Raw genomic sequence first — 13,537 nt, forward strand, 5'->3', positions numbered from 1 at the left:
CTCCCCCAGCGTGAGATAATCGATTTTGCTACGTGTGGTTGTCTATATAACTTCCTATAATGCAGATTGGTTTACTGATTATCTGTGACGATAACGACGGTTACTAAGGCAATAATACTTTTCAGTCCCCACCTTTATTGCTTTTTGGTAACAAGGAACTCAAATAATCAAGCAAGCAAAACCAACACCAAACAAAAAATTGGCGGCGTGACAATCTACTCCCTCGGCACTCCTAACGCCTGGCAGCCTCCATCGATGCACTCGAAAGCTCGGCTGACGCTGCCTGGCGGTGAAACCAGGAAGGCGGTGAGCTTAAACTGAAGTAAGTTCTGTGGACGCCGGCGGCGCCCAGATTTGAAGAAACGTTTCCAGATCTGCGGCGCTTGTAAGTCTACGGGAGGTGTAAGCCCGAAGGCCGGAATCCAGGTGATGCCCGCGTCCGGGGCGTGAGAGGCGGCGCCTGCAGCCGAGGGTTTCCGAGGCCCTACTCCGGCTTGAGGCGGCGCGGGCCTGGTGCAGTCTGTGTACGGGAGGCAGCTGCAGCGGAAGCTGCGGGGGGTGGTGGGGGTGGTGGGGGTGCTGGCCCGGCGGCGTGCCGGGCGGCGTAGTGCGCAGGCGCCTCGCACCTGGAGGAGTCTGACCTTTGAGGACCAAGCTGGGGCCTTAGGGGGGTGGCAGCTATCGGGTGGTACGTGGTCGCAGGCCTCAGGCTAGGCCCTGAGTCTCGAGGTGGTGAGGGAGAGTTAGCCACCTGTTTTCCGCCTCCGTTCCTCAACACCTCTCGCACCCCTACCCACACCGCCAGTCCCTGATCCTTGATAGCTGCTTTTGGGTTTCTGGGTTCGTCTTGTAAGGGGTGACCGGTGCTTCGTCACTAGCTATAGGTAGGGTGGAGCGTGAGGCAGGCTGCAACCTGGCGTACTCTGTCCCACCCACTCCGTTGTCTCTACTTTAAATCCGCCTCCCCTTCCAACTCCGCCCTCCCTCCCCCGCCCCTCCCCCACCACCACTTCCTCCTCCCCCTCCCTCACGCTCGCGCACTGAGAGGAGAGAGAGTGCTGGGTGAAATACACTTTCCTTCCTTAACAAATAAATACACTCGCCTTAAACGCTCATCTGTTTTCTTGACTTAAGGGCTTGTGGCCTTGTGGTCATAGCCCAAGAGCGTATGGCTACCCTTAAACTGTTTCCTTTGGTGAGAGGTTATAATGCACTGTTATACATGTTGCCTGCTTTTGATTTTAGGTCATCCTTAATTTCTCTTTTAGAGGTTGTATATCTTTAAATGCACAGTGGAGGCCAATTTCTTTTTCTTTTTTGCATTTTCAGAATTAGCAGTAACTTATTTGTATTTCAACTAACTAGGTACTAGGTAGTTAAATAAATTAAAATGTCTCGTGGTCACAAAAAAGTATTCAAGTTGTCATCTTTGGACTTAACCATAAAAGCTCTAAGTGAAGGAGGTACACAGAGTTTTCAGGTTTAAGGATTGGAGCAGATATGACAGGTGCAACCCTGTGAGGAAACTGGGTATCCTTTGAGAGCCCCGTTAGCCCTAGGGTCTATAAATATTCACTTTATTTGCAGACACAGGAGATTTCCTGCTAAGTGATAGCACTTTATTACTGTATGTTCTTCAATAAGAGGGCTAAAAATGTTTGAAACTGAAAAAGATAAAAGGCAGCTGGCCTTACCAACTTGACTAGTCTCAGCAGAGTTGTGTTATGAATTGGAATACTTGTGTAATAAGATTGTTGTATTAGATGTATAGGTATATTTTCTGCCTTCATTTTCACACCAGTGGGAGGAAATTCGTATGACTGATAATGTTTTTTTAAAAAAGACGCTAGTCTGCATATTTTTAGTTGTGCTGGGAGGAGTGTTTTGATAATTCTGTATCTCTTGAGTTTTGCTTTATTTTGCTCATTAAGCTAGAATTTTACCTTAGTTCTTTTATTGCTTTGGGTGGTTCTCTGCTTGTTTGTGGATTTCTTCCTATGCTAAACGGTGTTAACCCCGTTTTTACTTTTCTCTACCTCTTTGAGGTGGAATTCCCATTGAAATGACTGTTCCTCCCCCCTCCCCTTTGGTCATGTGTCCAAGATCAAAAAGATTATAGTTTGATATACTGTGAATGAGTAGTGGTGAAATAATTATAAACTGTCATGTCCTTTAGGAATCTTTGTTCTCTCTTAACTGCCTGCTTTCTGAAAAAGATAACTGCTTATTCTACCTTTATTGATTACCAGACAAAGGAACTACTTGTGTATGCTTTTAAGCTGTCTTTTGAGTGAACACATTTTGGCTCTACATCTTCAATCGGTCACCTAAACTTTACAGTAAGATGTTTTTGTAAATTGATGTCCTACTGTAGTCATTATGTCATGGCTTCAGTTCTATAGTGGGAGTAGTTGGATATGGTTTGAAACCATGAGACTACAACCAGGAAGTAATAGAGGCTAGAGTGAGAACAGAAAACTGAGAGCCTTAGGAGATGTGTCCTTGTGTTGCCTTTTCTGCTTACAGATAGATTGAAAAATTGTTAAGTTCTGGGATTCCTAAAAATCTGTGCTCAATTCATCATTTCTCTTATCGGAAAGAGCTATTAATGGGTCTTTCCATGTGTTATACCTTACCAATGGAGTTAAATATAAACAGTTCTTCCTTACTAGGAGTGTGTGATATAGATTGACCACCATGACTTGAATGAGCAAATATATTCAATTATATGCTAGAGACATTATGGAAATCCAGAGGTAAGTATGAATCTAGGGAATTCAGTACTGTCATGGATAGAGAAGACAGTTTGTGGATCTACCTCTGATTTGTTCTTAGTGTTCACTTTATTTTCTGAATAAATATTTGAAGTTAACTATAATAAAGAAATGCAGTGGCTTTTTGCTTTCTCTTATTGAGATTAATTATACTTCAGCATGATTTTTTGAAATGTAAATGTGTTACTTGAAAAAATATTTATAGATTTATGACAGTGATTTTTTAACTTTTTTCACCCCGTTGCTTTAAGGAAGGATGTTATATCTTCCATTAACTTTTATGAGTTAATGTAACCATTCTTCTAATATGTATGAATTATGTTATTTGAAATTAAAACATAGAAAAAATTTACACCCATCTCTCAATCTCTTTTTTGGTCACCAACAAGGTACATAATTAGATGTATGTCGTTTTCTTTTTTTCCTACTTCTTTATGCCTTCTATAGGGACTTAATAAGCTGGACAAAAATGGAGAATGGAAATGACTGTGGGTACCTTAGAGTAGTGGGTCTCACAGTTTTTAGTTTTAGGATCACTTTAGATTCTTAAAAGTTATTGAGAACCCTATGAACTTAAAAAAAAATTATTTATTTGTTTATTTACTTTGGCTGCACCAGGTCTTAGTTGTGGCATGCGGGATCTTTAGTTCCGGCATGCATGCAAGCGAGATCTAGTTTCCTGAACAGGGATCCAACCTGGGGCCCCTGCATTGGGAGTGGGGAGTCTTATCCACTGGACCACCAGGGAAGTCCTGAGGACCCTACAAACTTTTATCTACATGGGCTATATCTAGAAATATTGCCTTACTAGTAATTAAGCCAGAAAAATTCGAAATATTTATTAATCCACTTAAAAATAACAATAATAAATCCATTACTTGGTAACATAACATATTTGATATGAAAAATAGCTATATTTTCCAAAACAAAACAAACTTAGTGAGAAAAGTGGCATTATTTTTCATTTTTGCAAATCTCTACTATCTGGCTTAATAGAAGACAGTTGGATTCTTATATCTGCTTCTGCATTCAGTCTATTGTGATGAGTTTTTTGAATGAAGTATATGAAGAAAATCTGGATTCACACAGATATGGTGTTGGAAAAAGTAGTATTTTAATAGCCTTTTCAGATAATTACTTCTTTAATACTACTCCAGAACTTGACAAGTAGTTTCTTAAAGGTTGGTTGCAATGTGTTATTTGAAACTATATCAATGACCTTTTCATGCTTACATTAAAATCTATTGGTCTGGGCTTCCCTGGTGGCGCAGTGGTTGAGAGTCCACCTGCCGATGCAGGGGACACGGGTTCATGCCCCGGTCCCGGAAGATCCCACATGCCGCGGAGCGGCTGGGCCTGTGAGCCATGACCGCTGAGCCTGCACGTATGGAGCCTGTGCTCCGCGACGGGAGAGGCCACAACAGTGAGAGGCCCACGTACTGCAAAAAAAAAAAAAATATTGATCTTTCTGGCACTGTGAATGGATTTTTTACTCATATATGATTCTGTGACATCATGCATTGGTCTGTTGGAAAATACTGGTTCACTGAGTTATTATGCATCTCTTCCAGATATTGACACCCTTCATTATATAATATTTAAAAAATTCCCATATGTTAATATCACCATTGATATCATCAGAGGAATCTTTTTTTTTTTTTTTTTTTTTTTTTTTGCGGTACGCGGGCCTCTCACTGCTGTGGCCCCCCCGCCGCGGAGCACAGGCCCCGGACACGCAGGCTCAGCGGCCGTGGCTCACGGGCCCAGCCGCTCCGCGGCACGCGGGATCCTCTCGGGCCGGGGCACGAACCCGCGCCCCCCGCACCGGCAGGCGGACTCCCAACCACTGCGCCACCAGGGAAGCCCTCATCAGAGGAATCTTTAAGTGCTGAGAAGCTGTCAATCTCATGGTGACAAATACATGTTATCCAACATTTTGATTTTTGCTTGAGAGCTCAAATTTTATCATTGGCAACAAATTGACACTCCTTGAAGTGAAAGACTCCCTTAATTCATTTTTGAGAAAATGTCTGTCAGATACCCAAGTCTGAATAATCATAGTCAGTTCTTTAAAATAAATAGTGTTTCAGGATAAAAGCAGCTAGTTCAACTTGTAATTCAGCTGCACAAATACTTTTCTCAAGGTAACCATCGTTCTTCAGTATGCAGCAGCAGTTATGTGTATTTCCTAATTCATCACACAGAATATTAAGATGTGTTCTCAAGGGTTGAAATTTAATAAAATTAATGACTTTTACTGCTTTATCAAGGACATTCCTAAGTGCAACTGCCTTTTTTTTTTTTTTAATAAACTGTGTGTTGCAGTGAAGAATTCAATGACTGCTAGTACCATTTGGCCCCATTGCCTTGATTCCCATTAAAGCACCAGCAGTTTTGCCTACCATTGCTTCTACGTTATCAGTGCAAAAGTCAATACAGTGAAAAAGGTAAATCATGTTTTAGTATTATAATAAAAATAGTTTCGACTTGTTGGATCCTCTGAGGTCTTAGGGACCCCCGGGGTCTAGAGAACCACTTTGAGAACTGCTGTTTAACTGGAATGTAAGCTCCTTGAGGGCAAGGATTTTTCTCTCTTGTTCATTTATGTATCCCTTGTACCTGGGCCTGCTGTCATCCTGGAACTTTTTAACCTATCTCAAGTGTTAGACCACTTGTTTTCTGAATCTGAGTCATCTTTGTTCACTCTCTCCTTTTGGTAGAGCACATCCTTCAGTACCTTCCTAAAAAAGGGTGAGTGTGAGGTGTAATTTTGAGCCTTTGCATATCAGAAAATGTCTTTATTTTGATCTCATATTAGATCTGTGATTGGGCTGAATATAGATTGTAGTTTGAAAATAATTTTCACTTAGAACTTTGAAGGCAAGTCACCATGGTTTGCTGTGTTGCTGCTGAGAAGCCCTGTGCCTTTTATTGTGATTCCCCATTTTTTTATCTTTAGAAGTTTAGGATCTTCTTTGTATTCCTCATTTCTAAAGTTTTATGAGGTATGTCTGGTATAAGTCTTTAAATTCATTGTCCCAGGGATTTAGGGCAATTCATATCTTTCAATTCTGGAAATTTTTAAAATTATTCTTTGGATGTTTTTCTTTATCTCTTTTCTATGCTTTGTTTCTTTCTGGAATGCGTATCAATTGGATATTGGACTTCCTGGATTGATCCTCTTTTACCTTCTGTTTTTTATCTTTTTATTTTTTTACTTTTCATGAGTGCTTTGATAGTATCTTCTAAGCCTATTGAATTTCTTAGAAATTATCATTTGTTTAAATTTTAAGCTTTCTCTCCTGTTTATGGATGTTCCTCCTATTCTTGTTTGCTGGATCATCTTCTCATATATTTCTGAGGATATTAACTGATTTTTAAAAAAATTTCTGGCATGTTCCTGGTTTACTATGAGTTGCTTTTTTTTTTTTTTTCTGTTTGGCTTCTGTCTCTCATGATGAAGTCTTTCATCACATGATTGATTTTCCTTTGTTGTATAATTACTAAAAAGTTAACAAAAAAGTTTGTAGAAAGAAAGTTTACTGTGGGGAATTCCCTGGTGGTCCAGTGGTTAGGACTTCTTGCTCTCACTGCCAGGTGCCTGGGTTCAATCCCTAGTCGGGGAACTAAGATCCCACAAGCTGCATGGCGCGGCCAAAAAAAAGAAAAAGTTTACTGTGTTCAAGGTTTGGGCTTGGTTATAATACTTGCATAATACTTATGTATCTTCTTCCAGGTACTGTTTAGTTTTTGGAGAAAAGAATCCTCTATCTGAATTCTTGGATCCAAGCACACACAGGGCTACAGTATTTACTGTTAGATTGTAGACTTTCACTTAATCCCTTTAACTTTTAGTTGAGCATCTCTCTGCCCTTTTTTACTGTGCCCCTGGACCTGGTGCTTCACTGTTTCATCATTTTTCCAAAATAAACCACCTCTTCTGCTGGGATTGGGGAATAGTAGTCACTTATCTGGGTTGGATGGCAGAGGGGACCTGGGAGATTACTTTTTTTACAGGCCAATTCCCTTGTTTTTTTAGTTCTGTGCCTCATTGTGCCTGCTGTGGTATCTGGTGTCTCGAATTCCTGATCCTTTCTGATTTTTGCTATGTGAATTGGCTTTTCTCCTGTTGGAATTCTCTGCAGTTGCTTGATGTTCAGCTTTCTTAGCTCTAAATCCTGCATCTGTTTTTCATTTGCTAAAAATTTGTTGACATGTCTTGTCTACTGTTCGTGTTGTTTTCTCCTCTGGTCTCTTTATCCTTGTGCATTTATGCTTTTTTATCTTTTACTCTAATTTTAGTATTTGTTAAACCAGATAATAAATAAAAACTCATCTTAATTTATATGGTTATTTGTGGGTAAAGAAAATTCTTAACTGTTTAAAGGTGAAACCAAGAAAGGAAGAAAGACAGGAAATGAGAACAGTTAGATGATCACTATTACTCAATTATGTACAAATTTCTTAATGAAAATACAGACACACAGAGATATGTGGTTACATATGATATGTAATAGATATATGGATATAAATATGTAAATGGATATTATATACACACATTTAAATATATATATGTATATATGTACATATATACTATATGTATATGTAGGATTTCCTAATCATAGTATTTTGAAAGCTGGAAAGGATCATGGTGGTCTTATATGCAGTACAGTTTTGTTTTCAATGAGGAAACTGGCTTAGATATGCTAGTGAGTTACTGAATATTTCAAAACCAAGTTTTCCCATTGTTTTGTTGAACTGTGAAATGTTAGAAATGTGAACAACTTTGAGGTTCAGAACTATATTTAAAGTCTAATTCTGGCTCCAGGTAAATAGCTTTAAGTCTTGAATTGAGTTATAATAGTGATTTTTCAACTTGTATTGCATTAGAGTCAGGGAAGGGATGGCTCACCTGGTTCTGAAAGCAAAGTTGTAATTTAATGTATTGCTTTCTTTAGAGTAATGATATTTAACTTAATTTGAGTAAATATTAAAGGAAAGTGTGAGATTTTTGTTTATCTGATCCATGAACTATTTATCCTATTATATAAGATGAATCTTGCTTTTATGTGACATTGAAAGGTAGCTAATACTTATTTTAGTAAAAAAATAAAATTGTGTATGAGAATCTAACTTAAAAGTAAGACAAGTAAGCTTCTTATAAGCTAAGTTACTGCCTAAATATAAAAACCTTATATTCTATTTGTGTAATTTTTTTCTTTTGTATACTAAATATACAAATATACCATAGCCATATAGAATATAATTAAAAAAGAGAAAATTTACCCAGTTTCCTCACTTAAATGTTATCAGTTGTCTTCATTTTTGCTCTTACTTATTTATACATAGTTTCTTAGTCTCTGTACATGCAGTTTTAAATAATGCTATAATGAATATCTTCATGAATATATCTTTTAAGAAAAACTTTCCAGATATATTCCTAGAAATAGGATTGCTTTGTCAGAAAAGTAGCAACATTTTTATGACTCTTTATTTAAATTGCTTAATTGCTTTCTGGAAGGATTATATCATCACTTTATATAGATATTAGTAGTGTAAAGAGTTGACTTCATTTTTGGTTCTTTAGTTAACAATACTTCATCAACTTTGGTACATTATTTAACATTCCTCCCTCAAATTTCACAAGTGACGTGGTGAGGGTGTATTGATTCAGTTTTTTTTTTTTTTAAATTATTTATTTATTTATTTATTTATGGCTGTGTTGGGTCTTCGTTTCTGTGCGAGGGCTTTCTCTAATTGAGGCAAGAGGGGGCCACCCTTCATCGCGGTGCGTGGGCCTCTCACTGTTGTGGCCTCTCCCGTTGCGGAGCACAGGCTCCGGACGTGCAGACTTAGCGGCCATGGCTCACGGGCCCAGCCACTCCACGGCATGTGGGATCTTCCTGCACTGGGGCACGAACCCGTGTCCCCTGTATCGGCAGGCGGACTCTCAACCACTGCGCCACTAGGAATGCCCTTAAATTTTTACATAGTTAAAAAAATTACTGTATTGAATTTCATCCATTGTGCCATTATGTTAGAAATAATTTTCTTTGAATTTAAACCTGTAGAAATGGGACGCCGGTCATCTGATACTGAAGAAGAAAGCAGAAGCAAGAGAAAAAAGAAACACCGTAGACGGTCTTCTTCAAGTAGTTCTTCAGATAGTAGAACATATAGCCGAAAGAAAGGTGGAAGGAAATCAAGGTCAAAGTCAAGATCTTGGTCCAGAGATCTTCAGCCTCGCTCACATTCTTATGATAGAAGGTGATTTTCATAATTTTACTTATGTAGTAGTGAGAGTAACATTCTTTAGAGTTCGTATGTTTCTGTGCTTTTAATTTTTCTGGGTAAAACACTTTTCTTTTTGTAGTTATATATTTATGAGTCTCAATCCCCAAAGGGTTTTGTTTTGTTTTGTTTTCCCCCAGGCCCAGCGCATGAGTCTTCATCCTTTGTGTATTCTTTGTAGACGGGAAGATACAAACTGGTATAGTTCTCATACCATATTAGTATCTGATAATATTTGGGAGGCAAGTAATATTTGATTATATTTTATTTCAGACGCAGGCATCGATCGAGCAGTAGCTCTTCTTATGGCTCCAAAAGAAAACGAAGTCGAAGTCGTTCAAGGGGTCGAGGGAAATCCTATAGAGTTCAGAGGTCTAGGTCAAAAAGCAGAACAAGAAGGTATGCCATATCAGATATTTATTGCTTTGTAACACACTATCCCCAAATTTAGTGACTTAAAGCAATAATCATTTTTTTTTTTCATAATTTACAGTTTTGACTGAGCTTAGCTAGCAGTTCTTCTGCTAGTCTCATCTGGGGTCGCTTATGTGGTTCTAGTTATCTGATAGCTTGACTGAAACTGGATGGTCCAATGTGGTGTCATACAGTATCTGGCATTTGGTGCTGGCTATTGGCCGTTGGCTGGGGGGTTCCTTAGTTTCCCTGTCGCTTCTCATCCTCCAGTAGGAATGGCTGGGCTTTTTCACATGATAGAGGAAGTATTTCAAGAAGAACAGAAGTTGCAAAATCTCTTAAGGTCTAGCCTCAGAAATAACCCAGTGTGTTATGGAGTGAATGTTTATGTCCCCCCTAAATTCATATGTTGAAGTCCCAAGCCCCAGTGAAATTGTATTTGGAGATGGTGTCTTTATGGAGCTAATTAAAGTTAAATAAGGTCAAAAGGGTGAGGTCCTAATCCAATAAGGCTAGTGGCCTTAAGAGAGAGTGAGATCTTTCTCTCTCTTTGAGCACGCACTCAGAGGAAAGGCCATGTGAGGACACAGTGAAAAAGTTGCCATCTATAAACCAGGAAGAGAGCTCTTATCAGGAACCAGTCAGCTGGCATATTGATCTTTGACTTTACAACCTCTGTGAGAAATATGTTTCTGTTGTTTAAGCTGCCCAGTCTATGGTATTTTGTTATAGGAGCCTGAGCAGACGTGATGTCACTCCACCTGCATTTTCTGGCTGTGCTCAAGGGCAAATAATACAGAGCATAGCCTATCTGGAGAGAGTTGTACGTTTTGGATAATGCTAGAAAATATGGTTGAATCGGATGGGGACCATGGTATGGAGGGACTTGATAGAAGCAGGTATTCAGAAATTATTGAAGGCTTTTGAGAAGAAGAGTGCTAGGATAAAAACATTTTAGCATTTTAGGAAGATCAGTTTCTTTTCTGTTTAGTTTTTCATTCTATTAGGCTCTAGTTGTGGGGGTATATTAGCAGCCTGATTTTATTATCTGGGCATAAAATTCTATAAATCTCTCTGAATCTGAAGTTGGATAATAGCAGTAAGTCCAAATGTTTAACTTTTCTGGCCTTGTATTATTTGGCCTCAGCCTCCTCTCCTTTGTACACACGCAACATACACACAAGCCATTCTGTGTTACATGCCTTTTGTTCTCCATCTATGTCTCTGAGTTGCTAGCTTTGTTTCTTTGAGCGTGCTCTTTCTTCCAGTTTCTTATATTATGTCTACTTTGAGAAGTTTTCCTACCCTTTAGTGTTCAGTTCTATTTAATCTCTAATTTTCTTCTTCCTTAAATCCTTTTTTGATTTTTACCTTTTCACTCCCAAGTCAAATTTAATCCATCCTTTCTCTGACCCACCATCACATTTGATTCCTGATTTGTAACAGTTACATTGTGAATATTATGTTTTTGTTATTCTCACATACTGTAAACTCTTGCAGGGCAATCTCTTGGTACCTAACATAATGCCTTGCTTGTAGAAGCTGATTACCAGAAAACAACTTCAGTTGAAAATTTCCTGTCAGTGAGAATAGAAATAATAATCCATGCTTTTGTATGGTCTTTTACATTTTGTAGAGTATTTTCATACACACTTTATCAGTCAATGACATTTTGATTAGGAAAATACAAGTCACTCAATTCCAAGCATCAAGGTTTTAAGATGGGGAATTAAAGGCTTATGTAACCTTTGGAGGGGCTCAGGGAATTAGGGAAGCTGTTACTGATTATTTTAGCCTAAGCGTGGAAGCTGCTTCTTTGCTTAGAAGTCACTGTAAATCTTACGAACTCTGGGTTTGTAGCACCAAGGTGTGTGGTTCTCAAGAAACTACTTACCAGGAAGCTGCTTCTCTACCCAAGTATCTACCTATTATTTCCTCCAGAGGGGAATCTGGAGATGGTAATTTCTTCTCTTTTGCAGTGCAAGGAAGACTTTAAAAGGAATTGCAGTGGACATCTAATCAGCAACAAATTATCCAGCACATATGCATTTTACTAAATGTTTTGAGTTTTGTAACTGTCAGGCTGTCGTGCAGGGTAATACCTTCATTTTGTATATGAGAAAGGAAGTTCAGAGGTTTATTCAAAACAGCAATTTCTCAGCCTCTTGCATTGACACTTCTGCATTTAACTGCAATAACTAAATAATCTGGAGACACTGCAAAGTCCTAAATTTTGAGAAAACACTTTATCCATGTTTTATACACAACATTATTTTGGTAATATATTTTAGGAATTTATTCTTCAAGATGTTTAAACTAAATGAGTTTCTAGGTTAATCTTGGTTTAAGAAGAAAATTGAACAACTCATTCTTTGAACAGTTTAGTTAATTAAGACTTTAATTTAAATAAAGAAGCTGTAAGTACATTAGTTCCTTAATATGTGCAGGGGATTGATTCCAGGACCTCAGGACCTGCTGCAGGTATCAAAATCTGAGGATTCTCAGGTCCCATGGTTAGCCTTCCGTATCCACGGTTCCGCATCTACATATCCAACCACCTGTGGATCGTTTAGTATTGTAGTGTTTTCTTTAAAGTTTTTATTTATTTATTTATTTTTGACTGTGTTGGGTCTTTGTTATTGTGCGTGGTCTTTCTCTAGTTGCGGAGAGCGGAGGCTACTCTTCATGTGGTTTGTGGGTTTCTTTTTGCTGTGGCTTCTCTTGTTGCAGAGCATGGGCTCTAGGTGCATGGGCTTCAGTAATTGTGGCTCGCATGCTCAGTAGTTGTCGCTTGCACGCTCTAGAGCACAGGCTCAATAGTTGTGGTGCATGGGCTTATTTGCTCCATGGCATGTGGAGTCTTCCCGGACCAGTGCTCGAACCAATGTCCCCTGCATTGGCAGGCGGATTCTTAACACTGCACCACCAGGGACGTCCCTATTTTTTAGTTTTTATTTTACATTGGAGTATACTTTTATTTATTTTATTTTTTTGTTTTTTAATTTTATTTTTGGCTGCATTGGGTCTTCATTGTTGAGAGCATAGTTGTGGCGAGCAGGGGATACTCTTCGTTGCTGTGCGTGGGCTTCTCATTGTGGTGGCTTTTGTTGCAGAGCACGGGCTCCAGGTGTGCGGGCTTCAGTAGTTGTGTCACGTGGGCTCAGTAGTTGTGGCTCACGGGCTGTAGAGTGCAGGCTCAGTAGTTGTAGCGCACGGGCTTAGTTGCTCCGTGGCATGTGGGATATTCCTGGACCAGGGCTCGAACCCGTGTCCCCTGCATTGGCAGGTGGATTCTTTTCTTTAAAATTCTATTTATTTATTTATGGCTGTGTTGGGTCTTCGTTTCTGTGCGAGGGCTTTCTCTAGTTGTGGCAAGCGGGGGCCACTCTTCATCGCGGTGCGTGGGCTTCTCACAATCGCAGCCTCTCTTGTTGTGGAGCACAGGCTCCAGACGCGCAGGCTCAGTAATTGTGGCTCATGGACGTAGTTGCTCCGCGGCATGTGGGATCTTCCGAAACCAGGGCTTGAACTCGTGTCGTCTGCATTGGCAGGCAGATTCTCAACTACTGTGCCACCAGGGAAGCCCAGCAGGTGGATTCTTAACCACTGCTCCACCAGGGAAGCCCTTGGAGTATAGTTGATGGACAACGTTGTGTTAGTTTCAGGTGTACAGCAAAGTGATTCAGTTATACTATATATGTATCTATTCTTTCTCAAATTCTTTTCCCATTTAGGTTGTTATATAATATCGAGCAGAGTTTCCTGTGCTGTACAGTAGGTCCTTGTTGGTTATCCATTTTAAATATAGCAGTGTGTACATGTCAATCCCAAACTTCCTAACTATCCCTTCCCCCCACCTTTTCCCTGGTAACCATAAGTTCAGTACTGCAGTATTTATTGAAAAAAAATCCACGTATAAATGGACCCTCACAGTTCAAACCCATGTTGTTCAAGGGTTAACTGTAGTGAGTTTTTCAAAGAAAAAGTACTATGTCATTCTAAATTTACAGGTACATTGTTAATGATCTCTGTGCTTTGTAATAGAAAAGAGTGATTTC

General features: G+C 39.3%; 1 protein-coding gene across 1 annotated transcript in view; it reads left to right on the forward strand.

The window, feature by feature from the left end:
* Window positions 1-13,537, forward strand: part of RSRC1 (arginine and serine rich coiled-coil 1) — a 453,481-nt gene that overhangs the window by 4,039 nt on the left and 435,905 nt on the right. The window contains exons 2-3 of the mRNA XM_060149888.1: window positions 8,846-9,041; window positions 9,339-9,464. Coding sequence (XP_060005871.1) covers window positions 8,848-9,041; window positions 9,339-9,464 — 320 coding nt within the window. The 5' untranslated portion in view covers window positions 8,846-8,847. The remainder of the gene's footprint in view (window positions 1-8,845; window positions 9,042-9,338; window positions 9,465-13,537) is intronic.

Source organism: Lagenorhynchus albirostris, chromosome 5, assembly GCF_949774975.1.
Source record: "Lagenorhynchus albirostris chromosome 5, mLagAlb1.1, whole genome shotgun sequence".
Classification (NCBI taxonomy): domain Eukaryota; kingdom Metazoa; phylum Chordata; class Mammalia; order Artiodactyla; family Delphinidae; genus Lagenorhynchus; species Lagenorhynchus albirostris.